The sequence below is a fragment of the Crocodylus porosus genome, unplaced genomic scaffold (genome assembly GCF_001723895.1).
Source record: "Crocodylus porosus isolate Cpor-Errol unplaced genomic scaffold, CroPor_comp1, whole genome shotgun sequence".
Taxonomy (NCBI): Eukaryota; Metazoa; Chordata; order Crocodylia; family Crocodylidae; genus Crocodylus; species Crocodylus porosus.
In genome coordinates, this window is record NW_017728886.1 from 183,408,142 (window position 1) to 183,423,549 (window position 15,408).

The 15,408-nt window shown below is 37.9% G+C and overlaps 1 protein-coding gene across 17 annotated transcripts in view; it reads left to right on the forward strand.

The window, feature by feature from the left end:
- The window catches only part of EPB41L3 (erythrocyte membrane protein band 4.1 like 3), a 131,919-nt gene that overhangs the window by 79,801 nt on the left and 36,710 nt on the right, over nt 1–15,408 (forward strand). For 11 of the 17 annotated variants that reach the window (XM_019546311.1, XM_019546374.1, XM_019546321.1 and 8 more), the window contains exons 4-8: nt 1,452–1,556; nt 3,677–3,719; nt 9,607–9,682; nt 11,711–11,929; nt 12,194–12,296. In XM_019546311.1, the coding sequence (XP_019401856.1) occupies nt 1,452–1,556; nt 3,677–3,719; nt 9,607–9,682; nt 11,711–11,929; nt 12,194–12,296 (546 nt within the window). The remainder of the gene's footprint in view (nt 1–1,451; nt 1,557–3,676; nt 3,720–9,606; nt 9,683–11,710; nt 11,930–12,193; nt 12,297–15,408) is intronic. The other 6 variants (XM_019546331.1, XM_019546366.1, XM_019546448.1 and 3 more) reach the window with 1 other exon arrangement.

Here is a 15,408-nt window from a genome sequence, read left to right on the forward strand (position 1 = left end):
GCATTTCAAACTAGCATAGTTGCGAAGCTAAGGACTTTCCAACTGCAAGTCTGCAGTTTGCATGTTTGCACAACAGAGCGGGAAACAAGCTGCATGTAGATGCTTCCTGAGTTCTCGTAAAAGCAAACGGTTTTCAGCCCCCCCCGCTTTTCCCACACTTTTTTCCCCCCCCTGTGCATTACTTTAATGAAGAGAGGTTCTAAACAAGCTCTCTCTCTTTTTGTTTCATGCTTCATTGTCACGGCTTCAAGGGAGAATTTCAGAGTATTTCTGTTATACTTGTATACATGCTGAAGGCTGTTACTAATGAAACTGTTCCACTTGCATCTAGCTGAAACTGAAACATGATATATATATTTTATAAAAGTGATTTTTTTTTTCCATACATGAGCACTTGGCAGATGGGTCGGGCTCTGAGAAATGTAGTGCCTGATGGAAAAAATCCCCAGAATTCTGTTTGAATCCTGTGTAGTGTGAAATTTAGTTACGATAATTAACAACAATATAATGCCATGCAGATGGATCATAAGAGGTCTTCTGCTTATAAACCTTTGCAGCATTTCATGTATCACTTAGCACTGACAAAAACATGAATTCCTATGGCTTATTGCAAAAAAACCCCTAAAAACACCCTGCCTGATAAGAAGTTCTTGCCTTAGTGTTCTAAAAATATGAAAGCAAGGTTCTTTAGGTAGATGTGATAACTTTTATTAGACCAGCTAAATAGTTGGGAAAATTGTTCTTTGTAAGCGTTTGGGCACACCCTTCTTCAGGAATAGGGAAGGTCTACCATCAACAGCCCTAAAAAAACAAAACAGAACTGTCTTCTCTTGGAAGTTGTTAGAACTGATAAATATTACAGAAGAATTCTGTATTTCTGCTTTCTTGACTTGATCCAACTCCCGCTGGAATAATGGATGTCTTTTCATTGACCAGTGGGGTCTGGGTCTGATCTCCTAAAGGTAAACCTTAAAGGAAGAACAGTAAGGAAGGGGGTCTCTCCACACCCAAGCTTTTGCCTCTTTGGGATTGCTTAAAGATTAACATGTTTAATAATTCACAGAGAGGAGCTTATTGATCTGGTGTTTTTGTGTTGCATTTAGAAAAAGGTTTTGAATAAACCATTTTACAAGTACATGTAAATAAAATGCCAGCTTTTATGGGACAGAAAAATAACTGCTAATCAAAGCTGTGCATGTTACATGTATTGATTGATTTATTTTTAAATCCACATTTAGACATCAATTTTTATGAAAAGCAGATTTGCGTATTTCAGCAGAATTTTATACAGCCTCAAATCAATTATTTTAAAAGCTGAATAGGTTAAAATAAATCAATATTGTTTTAGTCTTACGAATTATATTAAAAGGGAAGGGGAAAGTGTGAATGCACATGCGCGCACACTTTTAAATTGCAGCTGATGGTTTATTTTTCTTTTTTGTTTCCTGTAGAAACGCTCCAGAGGTCAAGTACTGTTTGACAAAGTGTGTGAACATCTGAACCTTTTGGAAAAAGACTACTTTGGCCTAACTTACAGAGACGCAGAAAACCAAAAGGTGAAAGACAAATTAATTGTTTTTTCATTGACTAAAATGAAATAGAAATAATCTCTACAAAACTGACAACCTAATAACCAGTTTGTGTACACTATGTGGCTTTCAGAATTATTTTATTCCTGTCGTCATTTCCAGAAATCCAGAAATTATTCGTATTTTTCCTCTCAAAGAATATGTCCATAGTTCAAGCAAACTCTCTTAAAAAAAAATGTGTCTCTGGTAAAATGAATCAGAAGCTCTTCTTTTTTGATTTGGTAATTTACGATTCCAAAAAAGTGAAATGTATAGCTGTTTCATTTCTAGCTTTATTGTCTTCCATTCCTTCCATAGGTCAAAGTCTTATGGTATATGCATAAATAAATTAACACTAAAGATGCTTTATATAGCGTTAAGGTTGTGACACAGATAGGCAGAATTACTTTATTTCAGTTTTTAAATGATAATCTAATGCAATTGCACACACATTAGGAGATCATTTCAAAGGATCATCTAGGTATTTCACAAGTTATTTTGATTCCTTTTAATATATGTTGATAGTTAAGAACTGTTACAAAAGAATTCTGTAACAAGGCTGTGTTTTGTTTTTTGTTCCACTTATTTGTTTGTTTTAATCAGCAGGCGTTTTAGGACACCCTGTTCAAAAATAAAGATTTGGGTGCCAGATGCATAAAAGCAGTTGAGCAGTTGCTTAGATGTATCCCACTTCAGGAAAATGCATAGGCACATTTAACTTCAAGGTGAAAATTTAAGCGCATACCTAAATGCGATCCTAAACAAGTATGCTTTCCTGAATTGAGATCAAAATAATATGTTACTTAAAGATCCTGTGTTACAGATTTATAATGCGTAATATTTTCATATATCAAGTTACTTTATAGTAATGTTAAGTTTTGGGGCATTATTTATCATTGTGCAAGTAGATTATTTTAAAGCTGTAATATATAAAAACACAACTGTCCCTTCCTCTCAAACATATGTTTATTTATTTAAATAAATAAAGTTGTCTTCCAGCCTGAAGTTCTTTATATGTGTTCACATAAAATGTTATAAATATCTGCAAATAGGGATTTAAAATAGAAACCATAATGAAGTCCTAATTGTATTCATGCAAACAGCACTATTATATTCGGTAAATAGATTATGCTTTTCTGGGCTCATATTTTTTCAGTATTGATTCTGGGTAGCTGCAAGCTGGCTGTTTTTCTTTTTCTGTTTTTTCTTTCCCCTCCTTTGTTCCATTTGTTTACCTCTCTTGGAAAAAGTGGAATTTTTCCTGGAAGAAATAATGAGCTGTTTTTTATGTGAACTCCATGATACATTTTAAATATTAATTTGATTGTATTAAAAGACAATTTTGAAGTGCTAGGGCATAGCCTCCCAATATTTGAGAAAAAGAAACAGCTATAAAGCAGGCCAGTTTTCCTATTTATGCTGCTGAAATGTTAGAGACTGTTGGAGATGCCAGGCAGCAGTGAGAGCCCCAAGAAGAATCTCGTTGAATCAGCTAGCAACCCTCCTTGGCCAGATATCACATACAGCAATGTCAGTTCCTTGTTTTTTGGGGAGTTTTTTATTTTTTTAAGCCAGTGTATTGTACAGTTCTCCCTCACAGATGACAAGCTCAGCTCATTGCTGTATACATGGAAGGACTGCAAAAGCAACACCTGTTTTTTGGGGGGGAGGGACTGGCACTGGCACTTATACCAGTTGGGGACAATGCCTGTGATCTGGAGGTTAGTGGCCAGTACTTGCACTGAGGTGCTACTATGGAAGGTTCCTTTTATTTTCTCTATGCTACTAAGTAGGCTTCAGCTTTCAGTCTGTCTTAGGAACATAATACATAGGTTACTGTGATTTTTAACTTCTAAAATACTGTAATATTGCAAAAACCTCATGTACATGCATGCATGTACACTTGCACAAATTGCTCTGTTGGCTGTTACATTTGATATTTCAAAAAAAAAAGTGTGAAGCCACATTTTAACACAGCTGTAAAAATGATATTTCCTCAGCTTTTAAAAAGTAATTTCAGTTGCTGTCAATATTAAATGTTTAAAAATAATGTTTGTTGTATTTTTTGAGTCAGATTCAAAAAAGAAACTTTTTAATTTTTTTTACAGAATTGGCTGGACCCTGCGAAGGAAATCAAAAAGCAGATCCGAAGTAAGTTGTAATCAGTCACTGTTTGTTGCATGGATGCATGGAAAACTTTTGCAGTAGGAGAGCAGCCTGGCTGTTACAAATTAGTTTTAAATACAGTAGTTTTCCAAGTCTCTCTAAACTGTGAAATCCAGTTTTCCCTGTTATTCCATACAACTGGCATATTGAAAATAGTGTGAGAAAAGGCTGTAGAATCCTACAGTCCATAGAAGGCTACACATATGGAGAGAAAGAGAACCTACAATATAATACATATATAAGAAACAGCAATAAGAATTGAAGGCTTCACTAAAAAAAAAAGGATGTGCTATATATACTGATACAACCTATACATGCTGTGTAAACAGTCTTGTTAACATCATTTTTTAATCAAGTTAACTTGATACTTAACATATTGCTCAACCAGTCAGTCCTTACAGTTCACCCTGCAATCCTGATGAGCTCTAGGAAAGCATGTATCGCTTCTCGGCCTCTTGAAGGCTCAGATCAAGTATAGTATCTTCAGTTTGCATGTCTGCCAGGATCCCATTCTTGTGAAAGACACTGAAGCGCCTGTCCATTAATATCTTTAGGGATGTGTCTTGTATATGTATTTATCATGCCTTGTGTTCTGGATGGATTAGAGAGAGGGCAAAAATGTATTTACCATATTTAAGTGAATATAAGATGATGCTGGTTATAAAATAATCTCCAATAATTAGATTCTAAATTTGAAAATTTATAAACAATATAATTTTTCAGGTATAAAAATCTAATTATTGGAGGTGTGTCTTGAATTTGTCCCCCTCCCACTGCTACAGCAAGGAAAATAAATCTGGGTGGTGGGGAGGGGTCAGATAGCCTCTTTGCCCCCTGCCCTTATACCTGCTTCGCCTGCAGCCCCTTCCTGCTTTCCTTACTGTTAGACCCTGCTCTCCCTAGCACACAGAAGTAAGGAGCAAATTTTAAAATACTGACCCTGAAATAAATACAGCTGTATTAATTTGTATATAATGCTTATAGATTTCATTCATCCATAATTGATGCATTATACCTTTTTTGAAACTGCTGCAACTTTTATCACAGGTACTCCATACATACTTTTCTATGTAGCACTTTGGGACCTACTTTTACATAGTACAAAATGTGCATGATATTAATTCAAAGCCAAAAGGTTCGTGGTTTATTATATAGTTCATTGGGCTGAGCCACAGCAGAGTCAACAGCATTTCAAGCCATGATGACCCAGAGATCAGTACTGCTCATTGTGTGTGTACTCCAGATATACCCTGCAAAAGATCCATGTGTTAATTACTCCCCCTCCCCCCCCCCAAATGACTAGAACCAGGTGTTCTTGTCATGACTCCTGGGATCATCCAAAAATTTATATGCAGATGAGGTGTAAGGCAGCCTGGTCCGGCTTCACCTCATGGAGGGTGGGGTTATACTAATCATATGTGACAGACTTAGAGACAGGGTAACAGAGGGGTTCTACCTGAAATGTTTAGGAATCTGTTTGGTGATGTTTGCCAGACACTTAAGGTTGATGAAGAAACAGGAATCATTGGAAATGGGAAAGAAAGGTGCAGCTCAGCTGTAGTAATGACAAGGATGTCAAAATGTATGCAGTGTAGTGGCTCACCATGACTTTAATAAGAGTCACTGCTGAGGAGGCTGTGCTCAATAGGCACTACCATATATTTCATTCAGAAGGCTTCACTAACTTACCCTTGTGGTAGACCTTGGCTAAGATCAAAGCATTTTTGGCACCATGGAGAGGGTGTCAGGGCTTCCCACAAGCACACTCTTGCCATCAGCATGTTTGCCCAAATTTGGGTTAAGTACTTTGGAGTTGTGCTCAGTGTTGGCTGCATTTAATCAACTTCATAGTTGGTTTCCATTGCTGAGCACATGCTGCTTTTAGCAGCAGTTGAAAGATAGACAATGTATGTAGACTGGTGGGGAAGCCGCCCTGAAGGGGGGTGGTGGTCCTAATTATCATTCTTGAGATATCTATTTAATGTGCTGAACATGGTGGCAGGGAGGGACCCCGCTGGAATTCTTCACTACCTCACTTCTGGTTTTGGCATTTGAAGAGCAGGAGTGGGTGGGATGGGCCTGCTTGAGTGGGCTGTTCAGTGAGACCTGTCTTGATACTAGCTGCCTTATTTTATAAGCCAGGAATCTGCCAGTAGTTTTAGGGTTACAGACATCATGGTCTCTGCCGTAGCCAGAACCCACATCATTTAGGCCTTACAAATAGTTCACCCAGCCTTTCTAGTTAGGTGCTCTGATACTGGAACTTAGATACTTGATGCAAGTCATGTAGCATCCCACTGCAGAATCTGTACCATCAAAGGTGCAATAGTATTACATGAGGACTAGCAGATAGTGTATGCTGTTATCCCATGGTCCCATGCATCAATTGTTTTACTATGTTCACTGTCCTAGGTTCCTGGCTTGGCCTCAGGATACATAAACCTACCAGAAGGAACATATTGAGAAAGGCAGAAATCTTATGCAGGCTGAGCCAATCTGAATAGACAAGTTAATTACGCCCTAAAAATAAATATGACAGTCAGGGCCCTGCTGCACATGTAGGTAAAGGCACAGTGGGATCTAATGTGTGATTAACACAGTCGTGCCTCCTGCCATGCCGAATGCATGACAGAAGATGTTATTGTGGGATCAAGCATTAGATCTCTTGGTGCCTTATAGATGGTGTGGGGGGAGCCCAATCCCAATTCTTTTGCACAAGCAAGAAGCAAGCTCCCACAGCTGGGAGCCCCTTGAGTTCAGGGATTCCCAGCCCTATGGACTTCCCTGTGCATCCCTGTGGCTAGAAGATGTAGCTGCTGCCATCTGCCTGTCCCAGGGGTGTGCAAAGCTGCTAGGGCTGGGAGATCTCAACTACTTCTTTCTCCCAGGCTTGGGATGTGTGAAGACCTTGGGACAGGGAGATCACATCAGCTGCATACCCTGTGGCACTCCCAGGGCTGGGAGATAGCTGAGTCCCAGCACCAGTAGATATGTTGTGGGGACCCAGCATCCACAGCTGTAGGACTAAGAGTCAACAGCTGCATGGGGCTCCCAGCCATAGGGGAGACCCTGCTACATGTGCAGCTAGCTATAAATTTAGTTCAAGGCCTGTCTGTAGCTAGTTGGAGCTTTTTATGGCTTTTTAGGTTGGTTGGGGCTTTTATGTCTTGTTGGGGCTTTTTAGGTACTTTGCATGTAGCTCATCTCAAGGTAATTACACAATTAACCAGTTAATTGCGTGATACCTGTAACATGTAGAGGGGACCTCACTCTGACCTGCTGTGTAAGTCAGGGAGACCCAGACAGAGCTAAAGCCAAGGACAAACGAACTCTGAGCCATAAATAACATACTGCCTAAGTGACAGATTCCTTTTTAGGGGAATGCGCATGCTTCAAGTGAAACACTCTAGCTGGATGTCTGTAAAGTAGAAATACTCCTTCATTAGACATGTAGTAATTTACATCCCATCATGCTTTAAGCCTCAGTTACTAGTCAGAGATTCCCAGTGAGGTACAAACCTGCCAAGTTTCAAAAGCATTTTCACCAGCTTCAAGGTATTATATGTGGAAAAGGTGAAGATGGAGGAGCAAGAAAATGGAGAAAGTAGTGCAGTATTCACTGGGACTTCCTACAAGGATATCATCAGTTCATAGACTCTGACTGACTGTGCAAAACAAGAATTATTAGACCACTTTTCCTTCGTGTTATGTTTTGTGCCCTGTAAGATGATCAATCAGTTGGTCAGAATCATAAAATATAAATGTCTCGTTACTAAAAACAATTTGACATTTTGCAGAGATGCAAAAGTGTAAACTTGGCATTAATCAGTATAACCCTGGGGGCCTGTGCCATAGATACAAACTATTTTCTTTGAATGAGTGTCATTTGGGTCATGTCTGGGAACACTGCTTTTATCCTACACCAGAACATGTGACTACCCTTAATGGTTTCCATTTCCTCAAAACATTGTGATCTCTCTCTTGCATTTCAAACACTGAGTTTTCCAGTAACTTGAACTCTGTTATTAAGATGGCGTACTATTTCACAGCATATCAATCAATTTTCTGCTTCATGTGAACATTTTAAAAAGCTTGGTTGTTAAATTTAGCTGCATGGTATGTTAGGAATTCAGAAATGTCTTGAAGGGGCTCTGTGTGAGGGCTGCTGAGCTCAATGTCACTACATTTTTTTTCTTCCAGCAGTTCTTTGCAAACCTGATACAATGTCTACAGTTTGTAGATGCATACATTTTGTTATTTTGAGGAAGACTTCAGTAGTTGTCTCTGCTATACACCTTAAAAATATTGCCTTCCAGCTGTCAAGCCTTTTCAGCCGATTTAAATATGTAGTAGTAAGTGTTTGCAATATCAGGTCCTAATACAGTAGTTTCCCTTTTCAGCATTCCAAGGGTTAATTTAAACTCAAGTGAAAATCTTCCTTTCCTTATTCTGGGGGGAAAAAAATATTGTAATTGCACCCTTGGCAAATAGTGCAAAACAGTACCACAAAGAATCTACAAATGATATGCAGTAAAGACTAAATAAAATCTTTCTCCTAATGTCATTGGAACATTATTTCAGGAGAAGGAAGTGCTATGAACCTAAGTTACAGTGTTTGTCAGTACAATTAAAGTAGTTCAGATGCACACTGTTGATTGAAATATATTTAATGCATGTCCTAGTGAAAAGCTAGACAATGAAAGATTGTGACAGCAAGAGATTAACTAGGGAAGTCTAGTCATACATATGATGTTGGGGACAGTTGCATTTGTAAAAGGGAAAAAAAAGACTGTTAGCTTCAGAAAATTTGTTCAGTTGGAATAAATAGACTTTTAGAACAGTTGAACTATCTTAGAAATCTCTCTTATGCATGGTAAAAAACCCAAAATTAATACTGCATACTGGTTAGAATATATAATTCTGCTTTCTGGGGTGCACAGGTCCATTGCAAGCAACATTGGGGTCATTCCAGTATTTGAGAATAATTCATCTAATATGGTACTGTACTGTTGAAGTCTTGGACAAATTAAGTATGAGACAGATGTTTGACTTCCAGGAATTCTTATCCCTTTGAGTCTTCCTTGTTTAAAGAAATATTCTTGGTAATATTTTTCTACAGCATTTAAACTGTGGTCCTATAAAAACATCATATAAGATGTGTAAAGTTATTACCTGTGATCTAAGATGGTGACTCATGTGGGTCTTTTAAATTACTGACATTACTAAGTAGAGCTTCCCGGGTGTTAAATATGCTTCCCTTGGTGTGGAATTTTGCAATAACGTCCTCAAAATTTGTCCTTGAAGTTTTGTTTGCTCAATAATTTATGTCTGTTAAGGGCAAAATATATGCTGAAATAGCACTTTGAAACAGTGCTGATGGGGGGTCTGCAGACAGATAAATTGATGGAGTTCTGTACTTTGCACTTAATTGTGGTCATATATTTGGAGCCTGTTTTAATTTTTAGCTGCTGGTGTTCACTTTTTTTCAAAGTCAGGTAGACTAGTTTTTCTGTTGGCTAACCTCATTAAGTATACTATTTGCTCACCGAATTTTCTGAGCATTAGAAATTAATTACTGTTCACATAGAGCCAAGTCTGGCAGCACTTCCTTAGGAGAAAGTCTTACCATAGAAGAAATTATGGAAGGCCTGCATGAAATCTGTAATTTTTAAGAAGAAAGAAATATTGAAGAAAGAAAGAAACAAACAATATCTCAAATATTGTTTATGAGTGATACACTGTAAATCTTATCATTACCATTTTATTTGACTGGAATATTTCCTAATTCACCCTTTCGATGATTTGCAGTATAAAGCTATGTGTAACTTCATTTGTACTTATAAAGACTCTGTATGCCTGTGTTTTGTTCCAGGTGGCGCTTGGCAGTTTGCATTTAATGTGAAATTCTACCCTCCAGATCCTGCCCAGCTCTCTGAAGACATTACCAGGTGCTTGAGACATTACATACTTTGGAAAGGTGTTTTGGAATGCATGTTTGACAGCACTTGCACTCCAAATGAGTGAAAGCATGAAATGCTTCATGCATTGCTCTCAGCTGCCTTATTGTGATGAACTGATGGAAATGCTCGATGTTCTAGTAGCAGAGAAAATATTAATGGTTTTACTATAGTTATGACCTCATCCTTTGCCAACTACAAGGCTTCCCTGCTTGATAATGTAACATCAAAATCAGGTAGAGATATAGTAGGACCACTTTGTATTCTGAAAAATGGCTGCACTGGCTCCTGCTGAGTCAGTAGTTGTTATTGCACCCTCCCTGCCCCAAAGGCAGAACCTAGGGATGCTGGCCAGGTTGCCCACTACACTGCTGAAATCAGGCTTCCCAATACATATTTTAAATAAGTCTAATTCTAATTTTGGAGTTCATAACATCCTGTTGCCCCAGGACAGTGTGTGTCAGGGCTATGTATGTCTAACTTCAAACTGGGAGTCATGTGCCCTGTCGGCTGTACCAGTAGGGAGCTCACCACCACCACCACTCTGTTTACTGGCCATGGGTTCCCCCAGCACCACGTGCTGTGCCATGCTGTCCTCTGGGATGGGAACAGGAAGAAAAGCTGGGGGAAGGAAGGGAAGCCTGGAGACTCTGGCTGCCACTACAGCTGGAGTAATATGGGGAGGGGCAGCCAGGGTAACATGTTGTCCATGAGCTGCCAATTGGACAACACTGATGTATGTAAATGTGGCAGGGAAGAGGAGCTTGATTAGGATGGTGGCTGTTTTTTATTAGCTATATTGACAGTGTCTTAAAACAGAGTGTGATCTAATAGATATGCCACAGCAGCTTGGAAAAATGCTATATCTGACTAATTTGGGGTAGTCACCTCGCTGTTACGTGCCTAAATTTCCCTCCCCAACCGTGTCTAACCTATTGAGACACTCATGCCCAGAAAGTCTTATCTTCACCCCAGTGCTAAAACCTTAAAAGACTATGGATTGGGAAAACAGTTTCCCATTATGGTCACCCTCCACTGCTAGTGCTTTATAGTCCTTAATCTGCTATTCACTCGTATTGTGTACGTATTGAGTATTTTTTTTTGCTGTTTGAAGGTACTGACAAAAAGGTCGTGCTCAGATTGAGGCCCTACTCTGCTGTGTGTGTGTTTATATGCAGAATGAGACCAACGCTGCCTCAAAAAACTCACTGTTAAACAGAGTACAGACAGTAATTCTTTGCTTGTTCCACTCAATCATATCAACAAGGATCAAAATAGAGAAATTAAACAACTTGCCCAAGGTCAAACTGTGAACCTGTGGTAGAGCCAACATTTCAATCCAGATCTTGTGGCTTCCCATTGCGTACCCTTCCTAGTTCTTCTGAAACTTCTCTTCTTTCCATCTGGCACCCAATTACATCATTAATGACATAATTATAGCAGCAGAGCTAGGAAATGTCACTTACCATTAAAGTTATTTTTAAGAAAATTCCACCATTTAATCATGAGACTTCTGTTTTACCTTTTGAACTTACCAGTTGCTATTCAGAACTGGTGCAGTTCTTTTCCCCTTTAGGAAACAGAATTCATTTTCTTTTGTTGGTTGGGAAAGAAGCTACTCAATTATTTGTTATTACTCAAGTAGTTATTACAGACAATTCTTACTTTTATAAATGAGATGAAGATATTTTGAGTAACTTCTTTTATGAAGGAAGATATCTTGGTATACGTAATATTCTGTAGGGAGGAATTTGTTACCAAGCACTAATTGCAGCATACTCACTATTTTATCAAAGGTTTTCAAGGTATGTTGCAAATATTATTGTAAGAGTTAATACTCACTTTTTAGGTAGTCAAGTCTTAAATCCTAGTTTACAGTTGAAGAAATAATTCATTGCCCCATGGCTTACAGCATGTCAGCACACAGCAAAGTCAAGGAAAAAGTAGAAATTCGTACTACTAATTGCACTGCAGCACTTCTTCATGAGCTAAAAGAAATCTTGCTCTTATCTATCCTAGGTACTACCTCTGTTTACAGCTGAGAGATGACATAGTATCTGGACGACTGCCCTGTTCTTTTGTTACTCTTGCTCTTTTGGGCTCCTACACTGTTCAGTCTGAACTTGGAGATTATGATCCTGATGAATATGGAAGTGATTATGTCAGTGAATTCCGCTTTGCACCAAATCATACTAAAGAACTGGAAGACAAAGTAATTGAGCTGCACAAGAGCCACAGGTAAGCAGAAGAAATGAATGTAGAATTCAGTCTGTATTCAACTTTGGAGTTTGGAATAAGGAAATATTAGAATTTGGAGAGTGTTTTTCTAGGGGACCTGATAATTGTGGACAGAAATGGTCGGTTGGAAAGCAAAATTTGTTATTCAGTACAAAAGAACAATGGGAATGGTAGGGATTATTATGAAAGATGTCATCTAGGATGTACTTTCTTGTGCTGAAGTTTACTCTATGAAGTATTGTCCTGACATTGATACTAGAAAAGTTTGCTTTTCTTCAGGGGAATGACACCTGCAGAGGCTGAGATGCATTTCTTAGAGAATGCCAAAAAGTTATCTATGTATGGAGTAGATCTACATCATGCCAAGGTATGAATTATAATTAAAATCTTTGTTTTATGTTATGAGCCCACTTCTATTCTCTTCCTCAAATCAGGCAGTATTTTATTCTACAAGTAGACCTGCTGATTTCATGTTTCTTTTTCCCTTCGATGGAACAATTGTGGAGTAGGTTATTAGTCAAGGGGGAATAAGGTGTAAACACAGTTGTATCCTGTAGTTGTTGTATAAATCAGCCAGTTTAATTCCAGCTCTATGAAGAGCTAGTAAATTTATGTTTAAGTATGTAAATCTTTTTGGGAAGCCTGTGGTATATAGACAGTTAACATAATGAGCCACAAAAATGCTGAGTAGAATTTTCTGAAAAGTAGGTATGGATATTTTTATCAGAAGACATGAGAAGCAGTCAGCTGTCATCTCGCTCTGCTAGATTCTCTTGTTTCTATAAATCAAGTACAGTATGTCAATGACCCAAATCAACCACTACTAACATTACATATTGTGTCTCTACATATAAGTGCTTCGAAGAACTTATTTAACTGTATTGGAACTTAGTCAGGTTGATGATGATAAACGGCCTGAAGGCTTTCACTCTTTGAAGAAAAAGCAGGTGTTGCAGTTAGCCCAAAAGAACAGTAACTCTCCAGAAATCAATCCTGGAGGATGAAACTGTCCCAAAAATCATGAACTAGTTAAAGTAGCAGCTCAAAAGATGCTCACAGTCTCCTGGCTGAGAGATTTCCAGTCAATTAGTAGTTCCGTCAGTCTTTTTTTTTATTTCAGTGTTCAAATAAGATTAATAGATTCTAGCATCTGTGACATTGGTAAATGTCCTTGACAAATGAATGCTGGACAAAAGAGCTCAAGCTATGAAGGAGTACCGCTTCTTTGTGGAGGTCAAATTACTGTGGACCCTTTCTCATTCTGCATCAGATCCTTTCAAGAACTAAAATAAACGTGCTCCTTGAATCTTGAAGGGGCCTTCAGCCATGTCCCTTGGGCATTTTGTAGGAACTGTGTGTATTGCAGAACTCAAGGCTGTCTTTTGTATTCTATTAATTGCCTCCACTGAAAATATAAAAGCTGTGTATGGCTCAATAGGCAGCATTCTACCAGAAGGCATGCTGTTGCTTTTTCTGTCTCTTGCATATATGCGCAAGATCTTGAGGCATATTTAGAGTGAAGCTAAAACTGAAATAGGAAATGTCAGTCCTCTCTGTAGTTTTTTTTAATATCCTTCATCCCACACACACAGGTCAACAAATTAAAAAGGTGAGTTTCTGGGTTGGTGAGTGGTGAGCTTTACAGATTTCATTACGAAATGCAAGAGTCATCTTTCAGTAGGGCCAGACTATTTTCCCAATTTCATGTAATATTTCAGGGCAGCTGGCTGTGCAGAGTCCAAAAATGTTCTGTGTGAGAAATATAGAAAGAGTGAAAGCAAAACAAAAAGTATTTTTAAGATGCATGTTTATAAGATTATATGTCAGCATATACAGGCAAAAGTGTTTTAAACATGTAAACTTGTCTGTTCAAATGTCTTCTATGCCTTCCGGCTCTTAAGGGAATATAGTCTTTTCTCATGGAAATCGTGAGATAAATTCTGCCATCCTTGTGTCAAACTTCTTCACTTCTTTAATCAGTGGGAGTATGTATGGTAGCTAAAATGAGTAAAGATGGCAGAAGCTACCTGTGAATGCAGTTCATATTGCCACAGAGCCTGTGGATCAGAAAACACAGCTTTCTTAAAGATACGGTAGTGGTAGAATGAGGTTGTAATTCTAATGGTCCAGGAATTATGCAAGACAAGATTTTTGGGGGGTGATATCTTTTGTTGAATCAGCTGTATAGTTGAGATAAAGTTCAATGCTTTGCATTCAAAAGGTGTCTAACTTTATCCCAACTACAGTTGGTCTAATAAAAGATATCACTCAAAATAAATCCTTGCCTCTTGCATTTCTTTACATTAAGTATTCTGAAACATTCCTTCGCAAAAAAAAGTATGATTATTGCACGTGCATTTGTTGCGTGTAGACTTCAGACCTTTATTTGTAAAAAAAATAAAAAATAAAAAATAAAAAAATAAAAATAAAAATAAAAAATTGCTCGGCATGTGTAGCAGTTACTTTGTGCTGAGCAAGATGTAAAATCAGAATCCATAACAAATCCCAAATTTCATTTTCCTGAAGGACATCACTATGCTAAAATGCAAGAGTTTTATTTGAAGTCATCTTCCTCTGAGGAACAATCTTCATGCTCTTGCAGTGTCCTGTATTGAAGTTTTTTTCATGCAGTGCTAGCCTTTAAGTACTATCTTGTTCTTTGGTGTATATCCCACCTTAAAGTTTAGAAAAAGCAGTTTTTATATTGCAGGAGAATTTTCGAAGTTCACTTTGGCCCCTTCATCCAAATTAACTATGCCCAGGGTCTTTCTGTTCATCTTAAAATACAGCCAGAGTTTGACTGTAAACTTAAAAGATGATTTGCTGGTAAAAGTAAAAGAAATCAGGGAACTCGCTTTATGTCTAGCTAGCATAAAACTTTTGTGATTTCTGTTGTAATGCTGCTATAGCTAATTTATTCTATAATTTCCAAAATACCTCTGTGCTTAAGGTGATATTGCTTGTTTCTTATTGCATTTACCAACCTCTTATGAAATAATTGCAATGATAATAGACCTGCTGGTAAATATTTAATTAGTCACAGCTGTAATCATAGCTAGCATTGATGTTTCTAGAATATTGTGTGAGTTTTTCATAGGAGAAAGTAATGTATGCACCTTACTTAACAAGAAATAGGGCATGCACATGTAATAACTGCATCATTATTAAATGGTACCAATATAGGTTGTTACAACACAGCTGTCGTGTCTGTTCTGTGGCAACACAAAGTATAAAAACTGCTCCAACTTTAATCCTGCTTCATTCATTGTCCCAGTTAGGGTGATTTAGCTAACTTGTATTGCTACAGGCTCATGCTGACCCGTCGTTTAGAGCAGTGGTCTCCAAAGTCTTTTGATCTTGCACCCCTTTCAGTAAAACATTTTTGAGCATGCACCCCCAATATATGTATATTTATTTATTTATAAATTATATACATGTACTACTCAGTGTAACACTGTACAAAGTTTGGAGACCACTGT